This window comes from Phaethon aethereus, assembly GCF_964289735.1.
Source record: "Phaethon aethereus genome assembly, chromosome: 19".
Classification (NCBI taxonomy): domain Eukaryota; kingdom Metazoa; phylum Chordata; class Aves; order Phaethontiformes; family Phaethontidae; genus Phaethon; species Phaethon aethereus.
The window spans coordinates 3,060,172-3,082,107 of NC_138595.1; the positions used below are offsets into that span (position 1 = coordinate 3,060,172).

The 21,936-nt window shown below is 41.1% G+C and overlaps 1 protein-coding gene across 3 annotated transcripts in view; it reads left to right on the plus strand.

Annotated features, from left to right (window-relative positions):
* BCAS3 (BCAS3 microtubule associated cell migration factor) overlaps positions 1-21,936 on the plus strand; it is a gene marked incomplete at both ends in the record, with an annotated part of 366,916 nt that overhangs the window by 170,634 nt on the left and 174,346 nt on the right. For all 3 annotated transcript variants that reach the window (XM_082008615.1, XM_082008616.1, XM_082008617.1), the window contains 2 exons: positions 499-695; positions 1,973-2,070. In XM_082008615.1, coding sequence (XP_081864741.1) covers positions 499-695; positions 1,973-2,070 — 295 coding nt within the window. The remainder of the gene's footprint in view (positions 1-498; positions 696-1,972; positions 2,071-21,936) is intronic.

The window sequence follows — 21,936 nt, forward strand, 5'->3', positions numbered from 1 at the left end:
TGAAAAGTGCATCCCTTGACCCGATCAGGATTGAGGTTACCTGGGAGAAGTAGAGTTGCAGTTCCTCTGTCTACTCCCTGCAGGTGTAGATGCAGATGGAAATGTGCCCCCTTGCTTCTTACACCACAAAGACACCTTTTACCGTTTGAGATACAGGGTCTATTTCATAATGGCAAGAGGGGGAATGAAATAGGACCAAGTGAAGTGATAGCCAGGGTGGAGTGTCAGTCTTCAGAAGAGTTTAAGAGCCAGGGTGCAGTGTCCTAACCTGGTAGTTCAAGGGCTTTCAAGGCTCTACAAGAAGCTCTTGGCTTTGGCTACAGCATCGCTCTCTAGCCAAAGGCATTCTGAATTTTTCCATGTTCAGTGTTCCTCCGAACTGATGGCACAAAATACTCTTTTTGCCTGAGAACAGCAGGATTCTGGGGGTTCAGTGTATTGAAGGAACCATTCCGTATATTGTAGGTTTTTGTTAAGCATTTCCCCGTCTTCCCACAGGTCGAAATAGTGACTCACACCGGGCCTCATCGACGCCTGTGGATGGGCCCACAGTTCCAGTTCAAAACAATCCATCCCTCAGGCCAAACTACTGTCATTTCATCCAGTTCTTCAGTGCTGCAGTCGCATGGTCCAAGTGATACCCCACAGCCTCTTCTGGACTTTGATACAGATGATCTTGATCTCAACAGTCTCAGGTAAAAATAAAATCTATTTCCAAGCTGTTCCACATTTGTTGTGTGAATAACTTGCCTCATGCTTAAATGAGGCCATCTGTGTAGAATGTGTAATAGTTTTCATCAAGCTTGTCCAGATGAAAGTCTTAGAAGAGCATGTGACTCAACAATGAAAATTCATCCAGGCCAAGCAGCGTAGATTCCTTTCTGCTGCCCCTTCTTGGGTAAATGACATGAAAGACAGTACAAAGTCCAGTGTCCTTGCTCAGCATCGTTTTGCCTTTCGCAATTGCTGCATTGCTTAATAAATTTATTTTCTCAGACGTGAGTGGGAGCTTTATGCCATAGATTTAGTTGCTGACTGTGAAACAGTCAGTGTGTTGGAACAGTAAGTGAACTTCTGGAATGTTTTTCCTCTCCCTGTTTTTTGTTTCCCTTCCTTCTCATTCTTTTTCATGTATTTAATTCACCTGGTTTTGGACACTGGCTGATTTGGAGTTGGGGGCAGGGGCTAGACCAAGGGAAGGAAGGAGAGCGAAGGTAAATTTAGATTTCCATTTACTGATAGCTGGTGATTTTGCAAAGTGCTTTACGCACCATGTGTTTCTGTGTCCTGTCCGGTAACTCTCATGATTAACAAGTTTCCATGCTGCTGATTCTCCATGTGATTTGAAGTCCAAAGTTCTGTGGTGTGGGTTTGGATTGTGTAGGACTCTGAAACTCTTATGAGTAAAACAAGAGAGATGGATAATATGACTAATCCCATTAAAACTGGGCAGATTGTCCTTGGACTGAAAATCCATGGGTTTGAAATGTGTGATTTCTCCTTGCATGTAATTACTCCCACAAGTAAGGATATAGCTGTCAAATACATTATGTTTTTATTGTGTATATATATATGCAGAAAGAAAGCAGAAATTAAAAAAAAAATAGGAATATGTTACAAAAGGAATAGACAATTACAGATGTGTCTTTTCTCCTAAACTGACAAAGAAAGTGCTGCTGTTCAGGAGGGCGATAGAGACTTTTTAACCAGTTTGGGTAAGGGTGAATTTTTTCCTTTGAGCTCACGTCTGAGACATGGTTTGCGGATACTCACTTTGTGTAGAGTCTCAATCTGTCTCTGGATGGATTATCCAGATCTTGGCTCCACAAAGCAAGAGAAAACAAAAGTTTTCAACAGTTGGCTGATTGAAAAATAAATAGTTGCTTAATTGGTTCAGGTGATTCAGGTTTGTAATTACAGCCCTCGTGAGCTATGATTTTGACACAGGTGGTAACTATAACTTATTATTTAGGATTCAGCCAGTTCGTTCAGAACCTGTTAGCATGCCGGGGTCGTCACGTCCTGTTTCTGATCGCAGAGGAGTTTCAACAGTGATTGATGCTACCTCAGGTAGAAACATGTTGATTTCATATTTCCTTTGATACTCATGGTATTCATCAATCTTGTCCTTTTTTTGTCTGATAACATGTTTACTAACCATTGCCATATACTTAAAAGGATATCATGATTTCAGCTGCACAATAGGGTAAGTGCTGTCTTATACAAATACTTATTAGAAACTACCATAATGATGACTTTTTTTTCCTCTTAGCACTCAAATCTGAAGTCACAGCATTGTCGTAAGATACGAACGCAATATTTACATTAAGTTTAACATGAGCTGTAGAATGCTAAAAGCTGCCTAAACCAAAAAGCAGAACATTTGCAAATACTAACACTGAAATGCTTTTATTAATGAATGCCTAAAGCATAGAATATTACAGTTCCATCTCATGTATAAAATAGCTTTCATTGAAATGTAATCATAAATGTAATTAATTTCTGTGAACAGTCAAGACAACAGGATAGTTTATGTAATGTTTGTGTAATAGGCACATTTTCACTACTTGGCTCTGAAAGAGCGTGTAAATTTAATACTACAGCGGTTATGTTAATATCAACATAATAATATATGTACCATGAAGTTTCCTTCTTTTGTTCTCAGTGGTGGAGTATAGTCTGTATAAAGAAACAAGGACAGCAGAGCTTTATATTCTAGTACAGCTGTATAGCGTCTGAAGCGTCCACACAGCAGGATTTTGTGAAATAAAACCTCTCACAAGTACAATTATTAAACACACAGCATTAGTCAAACAGTCAAGTCGGAGAGGATTTTAATCTTTAGCAATTTGAAAATCCCTGGAGACTGCTGATTGGATTGAGGTTAAACTGTAAAAAGAGACTGAACACATACAGAAACTGGTTTCTGAAGGTTGTTTTAAAGAGAGTTAAAATAAAAGCTCCTGTTCCAGACTCTGTTTGCTATTGATATAAATTCCGAGTCCAAGATATTGCACCGTTTACCAAATTAATTTATATGAGTATTACAGGGTATATCTTAGATGTGTGTATAACTGAGTTCAATAATAACTACATTTAGTTTGGATATTGAGGATTGTCATTATAAATTCCATTTTCAAATATTTAAAACTTGTTAAATTAATTCATGCTGAGCTTAGACAAACATTTGATGCTAGTTATTTAAAGGGAATTTTATTTGTTCTACTTACATGACTAAGTAATTTTGAAAATAATGGTTTGATACAGGAGAAAACATAAATGAATCAATTACGATTTTTTTGAACTAGTTCATCTATGCCTATTGCCCCTGAAAGGTTACAAGCCTGAATCATAGCAGTGCTTCTGTCTGAGTATCTGACACTTCGGATTCAGGGTGATTAATGGCATAGCTGTTCTTCACTGCCGGTGTGACTATGCCAACTGATACAGATAGAGATACCGGGGTTATCAGGGTGGTTTTTTGCTTTTTCCTCTTGTGTGTGAACAGAGCAGTTCTATCCCCTATAGCAAGGATGTGTGTTAATTCTGAAATATAGCCATTCTGTACCCATAATGCCTTCTACAACTGTGTTACTCCATCTCCACGAGAAACAATGAGCCACGTAGGACTGTACCTCTTCTATGCTAAACAATCTTTCCCGTAGCGTGGACGGGGCCTTGATATGAAATGGCTCATGTGAATGTGATGAAGCTCTATTGGTAATGCTTTTAACATATGTGTCCATATTAAAATTGCCAAAGTCAATTGTATACTTTGTTATGACACTGAAAATATATTTACTGTACGGCAGTGACTCAGTTTTGTTATAACACCTCATAAGTTTCTTATAAACAATACATGGATTTTGTTAGGGACACAGGGATAGCACTATTTTATTTAACTTCACTGCCAGACAGTTTGGATTTGAATTGATTTTTGATTCGGGGATTTTACCATTTATTGGCAGTTTTTATATTGCCTGATCCTCGTCTTTTCCCATGCAGAAATTATTGGCCCAAACTTAGGGTAGATATGCCAGATTATGTGTGACGGTATAGGGTTGTGAATTCTGCTCAGGGTAAAGGAGACACAAGTAAAAAACATGCACTGTTTTTTGAGATCTCATGCTATTCTTGTCACAGAGCCCAGCAAAAGGAGGAAGAGTTTTTAATGCTTGCTTTCCTTTCTTCCCACCTTTGAGATGTAAAGAAAATTGCATTAAGCTCTGAATCTAAAGGTTTTATTTTACATGCTGTTCGTGTACAACATTGCATTTTTTGTGTTACAGTCCACTACCGTAAGTATTCTCATTTCCTGCTATTACCAAGGCATGCCCTAAATGGCTTACATTCTTTATGGAAAACAAATTTATTGGAAAATACGTTTTCAGGTTTGAAGGATTTTTTTAAGTAGGTCATAAATTTTTACTACCTAAGCTGAACCAGGAAGTGATTCTTAGTTATGACCCACGCATTTGAGTCTGTTGCTCTTTATGAAGATGCTTATCTGGCTGTTTGATTGCCTGTTGCTTAGAGATACAACCAGCGTGGCGCCTCTTCTTATCTTAACTCCATCACTTGTTCTTCCTATCAAAAGATTTCAAGTACATGTTTATCATCTTCCATTATTCTTTTGCCATTCTTGATAGCTTCCTTCCTTCTCCGTTGGCGACAGCTCTGTTGTCGCGTTTAATAAGAAATTTGTGTAATTTTTTTAAATCATGATTCCTACATGTCTGTAAAACTATGTTGCGCTGATGACAATATTGTCTCGCAAGATCATTTGCAAAAATCTTCATGTAAAAAGTACAAAACTCTAATACATGAAAATCGGTCATGAAAATTCGCAGTGGCATGTTCAAGGTGGATGGCAGTATCTGTAGAGATTACTTGGATAAATGAAAAAAAATAATATTTCAATATGGTTATCTTGACTTAAAATTCTGCTAAGATATTTTTCTCTGTTTAGGTTTTTTGGTTTTTTTTTTTTAAATTGAATGTTTAAGAAAAGTTTGCGGAAGTGTAGTCACGTAAAGCTAGTGGACATTTGTCCCTCAGTGCACACATTTTAGTCATATGCATGATAGAGAGAATATACCCTCAAGGATTAAATGCACTGTAATTCCAGATGCTATTCCAGATTGGCAGTTGGAAATGTTAAAGGGACAAGACTGAGTTTAAAGCTTTGTAAAGCAGCTTTAATAATCAGCAAAAGAAACACTGCTGTGCACATAGTAAATGCACGCTGTGTGCAGCAAGCAGGCGTGTGTGCTCGTGTCTGTGTGTGTCTGTCCTTTCCAAGGAAGTGCTGAGGCTGTCGGCAGGTTGCGCTGGGTTTCACAAAGGTGGGGTAAGTCTTAGTAAGTCAGGTTACACTTAAGACTTTATTAGACACCGCAGATGGAAGAGAAACCTTACAAGTGCCTTGGCTGCAGGAGATGCTGCAGCTGAAAGTGACACTCTTTACACAACCAAACCAGCCAACTCTGAAACAGAAATCTGTAGTGTGACCAAAAATAATAGTTCTTGCAGGATGAGCTGGCTCTATTCCAGAAGACCACTCTACAGGCATGCCTTGAAAACTTTACGTTACCTGCATACATCGAATGCTGTTCCTTTCTTTGATGTGACTAGCTTTAGATACGGTTTTCAGCTAGCTGAGGATATCTACAGAATGATGGAGACTAATCTAGAAAATGTAAGGATAGGCTAGACATGTAATGGAATATTTCCAGGCACTTTTCTGAATTTTTATACTGTAACCTGTGGATGAATGATGGGTGTCATATATGTTACATACCTGAAAATGAAACCTGATAGAACTCTGCTACTAGTAAGTAATGCAGAAATTAAAGGGTGTAGGAAGGTTAGGGTATCTGTACAGAAAAACAGCTCTGAACTTTCAGAAATAGCAAACCTCTAGAGAAAGGATTTTGCAGCAGTTCCTGATCACAGTAAATTTGATCTCACAGCTGCGTTGAGTCTGTAAGGGCAAGCGTTTCCCTTAAACTGTAACAAATGTGTTGAAGGGCTCAGGTACTCAGGTATGCTCAGGCATAGCTGTTAATTCAATCCTGCTCAGTTAAAAAAAAAGTGTGTGCATCTGTGTGTGTGTTTATGAAAAGCTTTGTTTATTCCCTCATACAAAGAGGTTTTGACACTTAGCTATCAGTCGAGTCCTGATTTTGTTGCATTGTCAGCAGAGTGGGAAAGTGGTGACAAAGAAGTTGTCTGATCTCTGGTTTGCATCAGCCTTTTCCTCTCCTACTTGGAGGAGATTTCTTTCTTGCTTAGGACAAATACAGATGTTCGAGTGGGAAGGATTTTAATTGATAAAATTAAATTGTGGAAGAAAAAGATCCTGAGCGTTTTTATTCTCTTTGGTTGTGTGTGGGGCAGGGTGAACCCCTATGTTTTTTTCTAAAACCGGGCATGTGCTGTGCTGCTTAGGCAAGCACGCATCATTTTTTAATGAAGATTTTGTTTATTACTGTTGACTGAAACTCTGACAATACTAAGCTCTCTTCTGGTTCCTTCCCTCAATGCTCACTTAAAATTGGCTTGTAATTCAGTACTTCCCTTTCTTTTGTGTGCGACTGGCTGGTCATGGACAGATAGTTTGTTGCCTGCCGAGGTTTTAATGAACAGAAGAATTGACTTGGGTTTTGTGGGGGAGGGAGTTTGCCTCCCCCCGCCTGTGAAGGATCTCTTATTGCTCATCACCACACCTGTGTGAGAGGGACCGAGGGACAAATTTTTACTGTCCAGTAATGCTCTCACTTGGAATTTAATAAACACTTCTGCTGTCACACCTTAAACCATCTGAGCTCTTTTCGGTTGCATGCGCGATCAAATATTTATTCCCAAACGCTGTACGCCAGAAAGTGCTGCCTAGGAGTAGCAGAGATCAGTTATTCAGGTAGTAAAGATGTGTGAATGCAGCTGGCAGATGAAGTCACCAACGTTGCGAATTCCCAGGCTGTCCTTACCGCCGCAGGCAATAACTGACAGGCCTGAGCGGGCGCTGGTTTCCCGTTTCGGGCGCTGGTAGGGCGCGGGGAGTCCTGGCGTCACGGACACTTGAGCTGCCCTGCTTGAGCGGAGCCGGCCGGCGCTGGAGGGTCCTTGTTGCGGAGAGATGTAATCAATATGGTCTGGAGTCCTTGACCTGCACCTGTAATTACCTGGATGGTATAAAGGTAGCTTGTTGTTGCAGACAGAGATTGCGCTCAGATCCTCTGAGTATAATGCTGAGCTTTGAAGCCAAGGAAGAGATTTGGCCCTTGGTCTATTGTTCACAGCAATTGAGAGGTTTTAATAATGGTCATAGAACAAGCTGTTCTTAGAGGGCATCACCTGTTCAGTAACAGCAAAAACACATACCCAGCACTGCTTGTTTTGTACTTCTACATTCTGTCAGCCTACATTTAAATGAGTTTAAGTTGCGATCCTTTCCTGGAATAACTTCTGAGCAAATTCTGTTAATATGATATGTATTTAAAACACTTACGTTACTTGTTTGAAAAGCGTTTTATGTATTATTCCTAGAATAGTGATAGAGTGTGAGATACACGCAGGGGTTTTCTGTTTTCTCGGTGCAATAGCACATACTTGCACGCGCTCATACTCTCTCCATCCTGTTCGTCTGCCTTGCTAAATGTGTGCGCGCGCATGAGCTGCACAATACAAAATTTTCATCCTGAGAATTTTTTTCAACTTGATTTATTTAATCTAATTTGAGAAAATGTTATCTGATGATTTTTGAAGAGAGCCTTAAGACAGAACTGACTTCAACAGGCTCCAAGATGCCAATGCAGTATACATGATTACATCTAGAAATGGCTATGCCCTATAGACCATGGAGATGCAAGGAGAAATTAAAATGACCTGACACTCCTGACTGGGCACTTGCTGCTGGATCATTGCCTGGCTTGGGAAAAGATGCAGCTGCAGGGATACATGGAGTAGCATTAATGTCTTGAAACACTGGTGGGTGTTTTCTGTAGGCAGGAGAAGTATACTGGAGAGGAAGGGTGTGGGAACAGTGACCAAAAGGCAGCAGAATAGTTATATACTGATATTTTTTTTTTTTTTTTTTTTTTTGCTTCCCTATGATGGTTGTGAGTGGTTTAGTCTGTCAGTTCTGGAGATGGGAACTCACTCTGCGCAGCATGACGTAGTAATGTGGGGTAGCTGCTACCCTGCTAGTGACAGAGGAGACTGTTATTCCTCATCCCAGTTTGCCCTTGGTTTAGCTGAGAAGGCTCGTAGTAATTTGAAGCAATTCATCTCTTCCAAGACGGTTGTGCTTTGACACGTAAGTGTTCATCAGCTAAAAAAAAAAAAAAAAACAAACCACACACACAAAAAAAAACCCCACAAAAACAAAACCAAAAAAACCCCAAAACGATGCAGCATGGAAGTTAGTTTCACAGATGCAAGTGAAAATCAAAAATGGGCAATTTCTAGACACTGCTGAGTTAAGTTGCTTAATGTCAAATTCAACCTAAGTTACTCAAGGTGCTTAATCCCCCAAAGGCTGATCACCTTGTTCATCTTGCTAATGTGATTTTTTGATAGTTCACAGGGAACCTTGACAAACAAGAAACACAGCAATTTCCACGTTGATGTCATAGCTGGATGGAAGCGTAACTGGGACCTAACCAACAGAATAACCAGATACAAAGTAATGGGGTTTTTCTTTATATATGAAGATAAGTTGCAGTGAGGGCTCCAGGGGCCACGTTAATGGTCATTGGTGCAGTGCTCTGTTGCTCAAAGACAGTTGTTCTCATGTCACACAACCCGCTTGACGCGTGTACCAGTGGTCCATTAATGCAGACGGTGGAGTGCCTTACTGCTTGAGTGTTACGTACTAACTTTCAGTTGGGGAAGCCGCCTTCAGTTTGTATCACGGTTTGTCAGCTGATAGCAGTGTGCTAGAGCATGGTCTGGTCCGAGTGTGTAAACGCCTTCTCTTTGTTTATGAGAAAAAAAATCCAAAGTGCACAATAGGTATTTTGCATACCTAATGCAAACTCAGTCTGAATATAAGGTTCTTGTATGTACCCCTTAATTGTCTTTCATTAACAGTTCTTGTTAATGTTCTGCGTAGGTAGCTTTAAAGCTCTGAGTAAGTGGGAAGTGTTGATTCTAATCGTATCTGACACCACAATCTTCTGTGGAACAACACATGAGCTGAGATTCCCGATGGGCTCCTGTAGGATACAATATTTATTATGGCTTGAGATCTAAGAGCTCCTAGCTACGGTTAAGCTTACAAGAGATCCAGAAACCTCAGTGTCTATACTCGTGTGTTTATCATTTGCACAGAAATAACACACCGTACAGTTTGCAAAGAAGTGTGTTCATTGACATTTGTGCTCTTTTTGTGCAGTGCTTAAAGGAGTCGTTTTACAAATCTTCATATTTTTTACCAGCTTGTAATGTATTATAAGCTTATCTATTAAGCTAGACTGTTTGAAATGTATTTAAAACAGTATTAGATGTGCTGGTTAAAAGACTAATATTTGAGCATCCATCTGCAAATGATTTTTGGAGTCAGTATTTTTTCAGGAAAAGCTTTTATTTAGAAACAGTTTTACGGATAATAATAAAGAGACATTCTTACTTAATGTTTTCTCTAAATAAGGCTATCCTTCTAAGTGTTTTGTCACTGTTTCCTATGTTTGCTTTGAAAAGCCTCTAAACATGCTTCACTATTTCTTGTTTCAAGTGTATCTCCTCCACTTCGGGCTCTAGTCTCTGTCAGACACTATGTTTTTAACCATCAGGATTGCTTGGTCCTGGTCCCCTTGAGATCTTCCAACTTGTCCTCCCCTGCGTTCAGGAACTGTTCCGGAACATCTTGTCTTCAGGGCTCTGTGGCCTCTTCCTTTTGTCTTTCAGCTTCCTCTTGCCTGCAAAATACCCAAAGAGGGACCCATGTCCCTGGAGCACAGCAACTACCTGAATGCTATAGGTTGTGGTGGCCTCTTTAGAGCAATTAAATCTTTAGGTGTAAAACTGAGTGTGAAGCAGTCTCCAAGAATGTTGTTTGCGTTTGGTTTTTCAAGGTCAGTTGGAAGTGATGTGGCAGCTGCTAAGCAATGTCTCCTAGCTTCATAGTGAATCCTAATTTCTTTGATTATCCTCTTCATTAGATGGCAAAAATAGCTTTTAAAAATAGGTATGGTGGCTTCTTTGTGATTTTTGCTTTTTTTCCAAGTAGTGAGATAATAGTGCTGTATTTTAAATCAAAAACCCTGCACAAAAAGGAAAGAGAAACTGCGGTGGAGTTGATAAGCTGCTGGTTCACGGCACAGCCATCGAGCTCTTGATGTGCAGTGTGTGGGCTGGCCACCAGTGTCACACCAGAAATTACTTTCTGTATGAATCTCTGATTTTCATATGATTTGTATTTCCTTTTATTATATATTATTTATTATACATTCTACAGGTAATATATTGGCTTGTGGATAATACTTTACCGCGTAATAATGAAATGTTTGACACTTCTTAATATTTCCGGAGCCACAAAAACTTGTTCTTTTAACGTCCGATTTCAGAGTTCATCTGGTCCAACCTGCTGCTCACAGTGGAAAGGCTCTACACAGACTCTCTACACAGACTATATCTGGATCTGTAGTGAAATAGCTTTAAACAAGAGCATCAGTCCTCACGTGTGTTTTCTTAGTGTAACGTCAGCATATGCACCGTTGTTAATCCAAAATCAGCAGGTTTTAGCTGTTGTTCATTAGAGTGTAATACGGATGAGTGAGCAGAAGTGTGGGTTTAGATATATACCATATGAAACTGGGCTATTTGGCATGATAAATTAGCCAGGCCTTTGGTATATTTTAATGTGGAGCTTAGTACTTTAAGGGTGTTACAATCATAGCCTCTTCACCCTGTCTTCTCCTTGCTGAAGTAAGGATGTTCTCTGCTGGTAATAAATATTTATATCTAAGTTGAAATATAGTCTGCTGGTACTTGTATATATTTTATTGCCTCAGCGACGTAAGGGGTAAAAAAACCAGATGCAAAATATTTTGTTTTTCTTAATTACCCAATACTGTGAAATACCCATTGCCTTGCAGTCATCTTGGCTCCTCCCCGTGCCTTGGACGCCATCCCTGGCATGATCCCAGCCGGTTTTTAATAGCGCCTTATCTGCTGCTTGCACTGCTTTTAACTTTCACTCTTTATTAGAACCGAAGCTAGGCTGGGTGCGGGTTAGTACCGCAGCTGCGGGCGGAGCGCTCCAGAAAGCCAGAGCCGGTGCCAGCGAGCAGTTGCCGCAGAGCGCGGCCGGCGCGTGGGGCCAGCGGGGAAGGGGAGCGCGGGGTGAAAGGACCCCCCGCTTGTCACCGTCCTCCTCCTCGGCCGGTTCTCCCGCGCAAGTACGGAGCCGCTGGCCGTGCCTCCGGCCGTGGGGGCCCTGCAAATAGGGGATCTCCTACGGTCGTGGCCGCTGCTGGGACAGCCTGCCTGGGGCTCGCCTCCTTCCGAAAAGAACGCAGAGTCTTAAAGGGAGCACGGAAAGCCAAGTGCTTCGCGTCCATAAACCTTCTGGTGCTATTCCCCTTGTAAAGGTGAAAACAAGCAGGTCACAGTCGGTAAATGACAGAAAGCAGACTTGGGATTATTCACATCATTAGCACGGGATTTCTCCAGATAAGAGAAGTGGTATATGAGCCTTTATTGCCCCGAGGCTGTCTCTCGTTTACTGCGCAGGGCGTGGTCCTTTAAAACGGAGCAAGAACAGGGAAAAGAAAAAGGTGGTAATATGACTAACATATGGTTTTTGCTGGAGTTTGGCCACAGATTTAAGGCCTCAGAGTAGATTCCTGGGGCCTTCGTACGCTATCCCGAAACCAACACAAAAGCCTTTCCAAATATATCTTATAAGCTCTGCGACTGTAATAGTCCTATCAAAAAATCCCATGTCCCCAGGTCAAGCGGGGTGCAGGCCCTGCTCTTCTGAAATCCCAGGCCTGCCAAGTCTCTCTTGCCGGACGCTTCCCTGCAGCAGCAGCGGGCAACCGTTCGTGCGTCTTGTGCCAGGCGCGCTGTGTATAGTACCTATAGGGGAGTCCAGCACAGCTGCTTTCCCCTGAGCTCACATCTGCTCAGAGCGAGCGGGACCTACACGTGCTCACTTGCCTGGGCTTTTGTCCCAGATGCAGCTGGCCCTGGCTGTGTACAACCCACCTGTATTTCTGGATAATCCGTAGAATTCACTGGGCTTTGGCACAGAGGCAAAGTGAATTTGAGTGAGTATCTGGTTGGGCTTGAACGTTAGTTTTGGTAACTGGCTCTGTTGTTGTCTTTTGCGTTGCTTTTCCTTTGTTCCAAGTTACGGTGCCGTTGACGTGAGAGATGCAGTACGGGAACGGGAAACGCTGTAATTCGTAGCCCCTTTTAATGTGAGGACCCTGCAAAAAGTCCCCTCTGGGAAAGGAGGCCTCTGTAAGATAGTACATATGTATTTTTGCCTTGATACAAAAAAGCCACTGTTGTAGTAAGGATCTTGCTAGCTCTTTGCCACCAGGACAATTTCCATTAACTGAATTTGCATTCATTGAAAATGTGCCTCTTCAGACAGTCGCCTATATTGTTTATAGCATAAATGCTGAGCAAATTACTGTGTGCTGTACCTTTTGATTATCACTTAAAATATATTTTAAAAGTAAGCATAACATTCTCTAAACTTATTTGTGATTGAATGCCAAATTTAGTAATTGGCCATAGATCATCTACAAGGTTGGTTGTGTTGCTAGTGGATTTTTTTAACAGAGAATGTTAAAAGAAAGAATTTGGAGAAGAAAAGAAATACTCTTGTGTTAGTCTTTTGGTTTTGATGTTCCTATTTAAGCTTAAAAACAAACAAACAAAATACCACCAAAGAAAAAACACAAACCAAACCAACAGCAACAAACAGTATACAGTGAAATGCTTACATGGAAGTACATTTTACCACTGAACTTAGATGAAAAATTCACTATATCATAAGCGAACCATTTCCCTCTTGATTTGTGTCCAAAATATGAGGAAAAACCTTGCAGATGCATTATGCATTTTACAAAAGAACATATGCATGCGTTTAAATCATTTACATTTCATCTTTGCTTTCTCTTATTTTTAACCCGTATTACAGTGAATGACAGCATGTTTGGAAAACCGAGGTTGAAAGCAAAGTTTAAACTTTCATGCACAATAAGCTAAACTGCAAGCAGTGCTTCACTATTTCATGATTTTATTTCAAAGTTTTGCCGATGCCTTTTCCTTTCTCTGCAATGAAACATGTGACTGAAACTTTGTGAATCTGGCTGGCAAAAAAAAAAACTACGCACGACTGGTTTGTGCTAGTCTTACAGTGCCTGTGAAGAAAGAGGATCCATCCTCGCTGAAGCACGTTCTCAGGAGAATGCGCAACCGTGTGCTTAAAGATGCTCAGGAAGACTATGAATTGTTGATCGTTAGGCAGTATCAAATATTCCTCGTGCTGTAAAAACCTTCTCAATGCGGGGTGAGGAGGGGAGGATAGAGGGACACCAGTCTGGTGTAATACCCTGACATCACTACTTTTCAGCACAACCTGCTGTTTGTTAAATCGGCAACTTTTAACTGATGGGCTTATATAGCGAGTAGCTGAAGAAGAATTGTAATTGCGGGTGTGATGTTTTGTTTAACGTCATCAGAAGGCACCACTTCCCCATTGCTATGAGTGGACAAACAAAACTCAGCTTTATTGGCCTAGTTACAGCCTTTAAACAGCAACTTCTGTGAAAGATTGTGCATGCCACAAAGCGCTGAACGCGTGCTTTTCCATTTTCAGTAATGTGACTGAAGCGCGGCGATGCGTCGGGTGGGTGGCAGCCTCTAAAACAGGTGAGGGCGTGCGCACCGTCGGGGAGCCGGGCTGTCGCGGGTAGCGGAAGAGCCGAAGCATGGTGCGGGCAGACCTGGGTGGTGCTCGGGAGGGGGGTTTGTCGCCTTCCCCGTGGCTTGGCTGTGCCGCCCGCGGGCTGGCTCCCCGCGGAGCTGCCTGGCAGTCTCGGCACAGCACTTTCCCGGTCTAGCGGTGATCAGACCACGGTGCAGAGACCCACGCTAGCTCCGCACGGAGCCAGCTAGAGTTCATTAGCTTCGGCTCCCTGCCACGCAGAGACGGATAAAGCGCTTGCAGACAGCGGCTGGCCCTCGATCAGGGTGGCTGAGCGTGGGCCCGTTTCTGCATGTTAACCGCATGGGGCTTCTGGGCTTGTTGGTGAGAGCTCTGCACACGTAGAGGCTGCAGGATTTGTTTGTAAAGGTAGTGCTGAAACTTGGATACTTACAAGTGCCTCTTGGATTCAGAGCTCAAAATACAGAGTAACTTTCATCCCTGACAGCTTGCAGAAATTTTTCCTTGTTGTCTTCACCTCCCAGACTCTCCGTAAGAGTTAAATGCAGAGTTCTTCATTTATTTTGCTAGTAGAGATTGACTTAGAATTGAGGATGTCACGTGGAGGACCTGTAACTTATTTGTAGATCCATCCTTCCATGTTTAAAACCAAGTCAAGAAACTAATGAGGTTACAAAAATATTGCTGATCCTGAAGCAAATGTAGTTGGAGAACATATGCTTTGGTTTTACATTTCTGCCTTTAAAAGGTGACATGTCCCATGTTTGTCATTTAATTTAACATTCTATATATTTTTAAACGGCTGTACGATTTGAAATCTCCAGATGCCGTGCTTTGTGCTAAATGAGGTTGACAGTTCAGTGACGTGGAAGGCCATTATCTCACCTTTGTGCTTCTAAACTATAGCCACTTGCCTTTGCCTGTTCATAATGCATTTGCTGCATTACAGCGTAGGAATTTTTAACACCTATTGAAAGCATTAATTAGGTATGCCATACTGATGAGCACTTTAAGATAAGTGCAAAGCAAGAACCGATGCTCTTCAAGTTCATATTTCTCCCATTGCTTGTACTGGGGATTCTGTAAATGACTGATGAACTCCAGTAATAAATGCTGACTGGGATCCTCTGTTAGGTTTTGCTGTACTTTCAAATTTCACAGTGAACAACAATGACCTGTATTAGATTTCTGGGACTTAGGTGGTATCTTTAATATGCCACTGGAAAGCAAGTGTAAGGCGGTCGCATGCCAGTGGTAGTTGGTGAGATGTTCCTCAGATGATGGGTGTAACCAAGATAACGCGGACTTCCAAACCACACCGTGGGAAGTCCACTGGATTTTCACACATGCAGTAGAGTTATTTCCCTAAATGTTGTAGTTGCTCGCATTATGACTAATTTATCCTAAAGGAATATGATGTGATCAAAAATAGTAGCATTGTAGAGGTTTATCTTGAGGTTGATTGGAATGTTACTCCCATTTTTAAGTAGATTTATTGATGTTATGTGTTCTCTCCTGATGTTTAGTCATTAGTGAAAGGGGTTTGTGTATTTCCACAAACTTCTGTTAACATAAAAGCACCAACAGAAAGTCTTAGCAGCCAAGAATGCAAGTTTGAACAAAAAGTTCCAAGTGATTCCATCTCGATGTTTGGGGATTGATATAATCCCATTCCCATAAATTGAAATCCCTTTAAGAATGTACAAATTCCATATGTTTTGTCCTTTTACAGGGAAATTGGTTCTATTTCTTCAGATTATCATGGTGTAATTTCAGAAGATAAGGAGAACCCGTAGAAATAAAAGTCCCTGCATTCCCCAGCCGCACTCGAGCAGCAATGCTCCCGATCGTTGCTGAGCCGTGCTGCCCCGCAGCAGTCGCCACGAGTGCCAGTGCCACGTATGTGCTTTGCTCCGTGCCCCATGCCTGTGCGTGCCTCAAACATAAGGCTGAGCGGGCAGGTTACAACTCTCGCCTGCCCTTCTTCAGCTGGCACCTCAGTTCCCAACCAAGGCACATGGCTTGTCTCAATAAACAGCCCTAAATGGCTCTATCGCTACTGACTGTATTTTGCTATCTGTAAACCAAAATTCAGACTTTTGTATCCTATTACCGTTGTCCTGAGTCAGCAGGTCTCCTATAGAATCATTTTTCTATGAACTTGGAAAATGAATAATTATTACTTGGACTGTTAAAGTTCAGTAATACAAGAATAAGTCATAAATATGTCACTTGTATCTTAAAAGCTAACCAGCTAGAAACTCTCCCTCTTGTCTAATCTGGCCTCCAGTGCCTTTGATCACCATTTTCTCCTCTTTCTCAGCACCACAGCTAACTTCTTAGTTTTCCACATTTTCCTTTGCCGTTGTGACAGTGTTCTGCTGCAGATTACAGCTGTGCTTAGGCACCATAAGGTTTATATGATTAATCAGCATTTGGTTTCCATATATAGCAAAAGTACGTCTGGAGAAAATATTCTTATACATATTTCCAGGCAATAGGATCAAAGAGCTCTCTAGGTTCTCAATTTTAATTTATCTCTTCTTGCTTGCTGTATAAGGAACATCAAAAAGAATCCATGTTTGCGGGAGGGAAGGGAGCCTTTTGCTGTGTAGCTTTGGGAGCACCATTCATCCAGGCCAGCTTCAGATCCTGGCCTGTCTTCCTCCGTAGCCTTGCCGAGATGTGAGCTTTGCTTTTCATGCCTACGTGTTTCTATCCAGGCAGGACTGACTTCTTTTCTAGAATCCTGTGACCTCTCCCATTCTTGTTTCCTTGATACTCAGAATTGCCCCTCATCTCCCTTGGTCCCACCGGCGGCTGCTGAGCTCATCTGCCAGCAGTTCCCACCGTTCTCAGTCCCGGTGTTGGCCCTTCTGCCGTAGCACGTGCAAGGTTCCTGCACTTCCATCTAAGAATTTGAATGCTTATTCCTACCTCATTTTGGTTTTCTTGGTAACTCCCCTGCCTCTCTTCATACTCATAATAACTCTCAGTATTTGCTTCTACACAAGAAGCTCATCCTTCAGGTGTGAACCCTCAAAACATGCAGGACATGTCTGAAGCTCTTTGCCTGCCATGGTGTCTACCAGAAGTGTGGCAACCATCAGCGCTTCGAGTTAGGTCCTTGCAATGAGTTATGGGTGTAGGTTTCTATTATCATATTAGGTGTTGTATTCGTGTCAGTATTTCTTGCAGCCCAATTGGATCTTTTTTCTGTATCTTTCATTAGATTCTTACAGCAACAATTTGTAAATGTCTGTTTTCGCAGCACGCGGCAGCATGGGCACTGCTGGAGGCAGCCATAGGTAATGGTCGTTAGTAAATAAACAGTATACTTTAATTATACAAATCCATATAACATTTTCATCTGAGTAAATTTTCTGAAATGCTAGTAAGTGCAGTAAGCCAAGATATTTGAGACCTTTTTGCAGCACGTTTTTAGAAAGGCCTTTTTTCTGCTGATAGAAGATCTGCATTAAAAAATACATATAATTAGTTTGATTTCAGTCATCTACTCAACATTTCTAAGCTACTTGCCAAATGATCCCAGGTGTGGGATTGCAGCAGGTAATTTCCTGCGATGTATTTGTGCGGATGATTTTCTGTGTTAGAAGATAATATCGGCTCACCTGGCCTCTCAGTGACAGAGAAATCCTTTGTTTATTCATTTAGTAGGTAGATTAACCCTAATGAATATGGCTTCCTGGAAATAGATACAGGGGACAATAGCAAAGTGAGGAGTGGGGAGAAACGGGGCGAATTCCCTTTTCTTTCTTCACTTTTAAATAATGGTAGCTTTCATAGCAGGGTGTTTTAAATCAGAAAGGAACGCGAAATATGTCGACCAGAAATTCTTGATTTTAAACAAAATCTTTTATGGTTCAAAGAGGTGCTGGGGCTTTCTTAGTAAGTCTGGTACAATTCTGCTCTATTGAATCTGTTTGAATGCTTTGTCCTGTCAAAAAGTAGGATAAAGTGGGCATCTGAGGTACTTGCACCAAAGGGCACTTAAGTCCTCACAGCTGGAGGACCGCAGTGTGTGTTTTGTGTGGTTACTCTTCACCGTTTTGAGGAATATGGGGGTTTTTTATTATTATTTCTGTGAATTAGGGGTTAATGATGTAATCTTCTTTTGAAATAGATTATAATTTGTACTAGGCAACCAGAGAAAACTGTCAGAGGCTTAATGGATTAAATTATTTCATTCTTTTTGTCTCATGGGAGTAAAATTGTGGAATGGTGCTTTAACATATACGTTGTGCTTATGTTATCTGGGTAGCTGTGTTATAAAAGAAGACCATGTTCATACAAGGGTTAGGCTGCACGTCTTTTTTTTTTAGTCATTCTCTTATCTTGAGCTGACACAAAGCTTCAAGAAAGCATTGCAAATAGTACAACATCTTGTATTCCTCTTGTATGATGTATGCAACTGTTCTGCATGAGGTTTGTATGAGGCTTATGAAAGGCTGTACCATTATCACTTTTATTTAAATAAATGAAGAGTAGTTTCTCAGATGTTGTTGACATGACACTGGACTATTGTTCATAACGCAATGTGAGAATCTGCCTGGAAAAGTAGTGGAGGTGAATCCAAAGCCCTAAGAAACTGAGGAAGGTGGTCATTGATACAAGTTGGGCTCATCATGGTATTACATGCAGATTCACTGCAGTATCACGCAGTTCATGTTTGAACAGCATGAATAAATTAACTTAGTCAAGCTCAAAGAGGGAATAATGTCATGGTGAATTAAGTTGTAAATATGTTAGTATTTATGTATTTTTCTAATGCATACACACATTAAATACTATTTTAAATTAGGGGAAAACATTTTCGTTTGCTAGCTCAGATCACTGTTGTAAGCTACTAGTAAAAGTGTGGACATAAGTACAGTGAATGGTTTTGCTACGTTTGAGAGAGGAACAATTTCTTGCATTTTTATGTGACTGGTACTCGAGATGCATTATTCCCAAGACATGGATGTGTAGACACAGATGTGAAAATCTCTTAACTTCCAACCAAACTTTTCCAGATCTTATCACTATAATTTATTCTTTACTCTCTATAGACTAGAAAAATGTCTTCTTTCACATAACTTTATACATTGGAGGAAAAGGAAAGTTCTCTTCTACCACATGGTAAGTGTTGAAGATAGGATACTGTTGGCTTTAGCGTGCTGACTTTTGTAGTTGCCTGTAAAAACTCTAGAGTTTCAGAAGGGAAGCGAAAAACCAGAATTTACCTTTCCACGAAGAATAAAAGTTTCCATTGTATCCTAGTTACTGTGCTGAAAGCATAAATGTGCAGGAACAGATAATTTTTTGAAAGTATACATTTATGCATGGGTATGTGTATATGTGCATCAGACAGCAATAAATTACAAATGAATTTGTTTGCTTTGTATGGAGGTTGTTTTATCCTTCTTAAAGCTACTATTTATGTAACCTTTAACCAAACGGAGAGTAGCCAAAGTATTTTTGAGAGTGAGAATTGTTTTTCTGGCTGGTGTGCGTAACAACTTAATTCACTCCAATCGTGTGGTACAGCGTACGCTCGCGCTGTGTGGTAACTCACCACGTTGATATGCAGACAATTTGCCAGAGATTCTTTTTTTCTGCATGTGAAAGCTGAAAATAGTTATATGTCACATTAGGTGTCATTGAAATAGGGCTTGTGATAACTAAACAATAAAATTAGTGGTACCTGATGATTTTCAAAAGATGTTGACACAGTTGCAAAAGAAGAATGTCGCAGATTGCCTTTTGAAACGGTGTAGACTGTCTGTATTAGTGGGGGTTTTTTCCGTTTAGCGAAAACCGAAGGACAACAGTCATTATACGATTCTGTACTTTAAGTATTTTCATAATCCAACATAAATTGGCCCACCCAAGGATTATGTCTGTCTTATAAGGATGTGTTTATATAGTCATTGGGTGAAAGATTGCAGAAGTTGAACCACTAGTTTTGAAAGTCGAGCCAGACCAGGAAAAATCAGGATACAATTTGGCACTTATGGAGACTAAATGATTTCCTTTTTAGCTGCTGATTTCTACTGGGAAATGTATCCTTGGACTGAAAATTGCATCCGGAAAAATGTTTATGTAGTGTTTTTTCAAATGACTGATTATTCCTCTAACCTTTAACACGCACTGTGTGTGATTTTCTTCCTTATTAACTCTTTCCCAACCAAATGAATCATTTCCTTCACTGTAAATAAAATTAAGTATATATTTCAATTCATGCAGTATTTTAATGCTGTAATAACACAGAAAAAGACAAGCCAGGGATTTTGTTGAGTCAGTAACACAGGGAAATCCAGCTCATCTTTTCTGTGAGGCTTTTCTGGAAGAAGAGTATCCCGCTGTGGCAGCGAGGCAGGCAGAGCACACTAGCTTTTTATCCTGATTACTGCAGAGAAGAACAAAAATGTTCTTAACATACCATTAGATGCAGTTTTCTGCCAGCCAGGGGAGATTTCCCCAAGGCATGTGTCCGAGGTAGAGGGACTGTGCTGCCAACTACTGGCTATTACTTGCTGCTGAATACGGTGAATTAATTCATTGTAGGCTGGGGGTTTGTCTGCGGGGGAATTGATCGGTGCAGCTAGAACAGAATAAGCAGTTTTAGAGTAGCTCCACAGATGCATGCTCTGTCTGGAGTTAAAATGTTTTCAGTGGTGTCGTTTTCATGTAAAGACACACCATAATTCACCATAATCACGCTGTCGGTATCCTTGTGAAGAACATCTTCATGGGGTGTCTCTTCTTGCATCCAGAACCCGACGGCTGCAGGATGTGAGTTTGCATACAGGCTATGGTAATCCCTGCCCGCGCCGCTTTCGGTGCGAGAGGCTGACCGCGCTCTCCTTCGCTGAGTGAGGAAGCTGCAGGCGACCTTGTAAACATCACAGGGTAGGACTAAGCCACGTGTCTTTAAAAGGCATTTGAAGTGATCCGGCATTGAGTGGATCACACGCTAACAAATGAGCGGGTCTGAAACCGTAGTTTCCATTGTGGCAGAGCTGTCTGTAAATTATGGTCGGTGTTTTCCTACGTAGAAACATGCAGAAATTCAAGCTTAATTAAACCAGTTTCTGTAAAAAATATCACCCAGCCCATCACAAGTAATGCACTCAGTAATAATTGCTTGAGTGGAAAAGGAGACCTAAAAAAAACACGGCAAGAATAGTCTTACAATCGCTGCTTCTGAGGGTCTCATCCAAAAGAACAGGTTTGTGTCCTGAGAGAGGAAACAGAGTTGGAAAGAAGTTAAATTCCAGCCCTGCCGATCCTGATGGATTCACGCAAAGCCGTCCACTTCTCTGCAGCTTCCTGGGGCCCCGTGCTGGTAGCAGCGTTCATGATCAACAGGGCGATCTGTCTGTCCTTCTGACGCCAGCTGGGGGATTAGATGGTGAAAAATAAAAGCTGATATTCCTTGTGGCAACAGTATTGGTCATTCTCAGTGTGGTGGGGATAAGGGGAAGTGCGCCTGGCAGCTACTGTTTTCTTTCATCTCTTCTCCCAATTCTTTTTGATGGTTTTCTCCTACAAAGTTTTGTTTTCATGCAGTTCAGGGAGGATTTGTATTTACAAGCAAACAGAGGATGCGTCCCTGCTTACCTCAGATAGCTTTTACCAGGAGCAGCGATTCCCAGGCACTCTTTCATTTGAGGTAATAATGGTTTTAGGAAATTCATAGAATGTTAACAGTCAAACGTCTTTTAACCACCTATCGATGAAGTGAAATTTGGCAGATGACAGAGGAGCCTTGCATTTTATTTCTGAAGTCTAAATAGCTTGACAGCTGTGCAGAGCCCCTTGAATTTATGAGATCTGAATGTTGGGGTTTGGGGTTTTTTTTTTCATGTGGAACCCAGCAGAGTCTCTGACGGAAACTGTTGACCCTTCTTTGCGCTGTTTCTTTACTGTCTCGTCAAACATCTGGAAAACAGCATGTTTGCAGTCATTTCACAACATAATTTTGCATTTACATCATGTGTTATCTGGTAAAAGTTTTCTTGTTT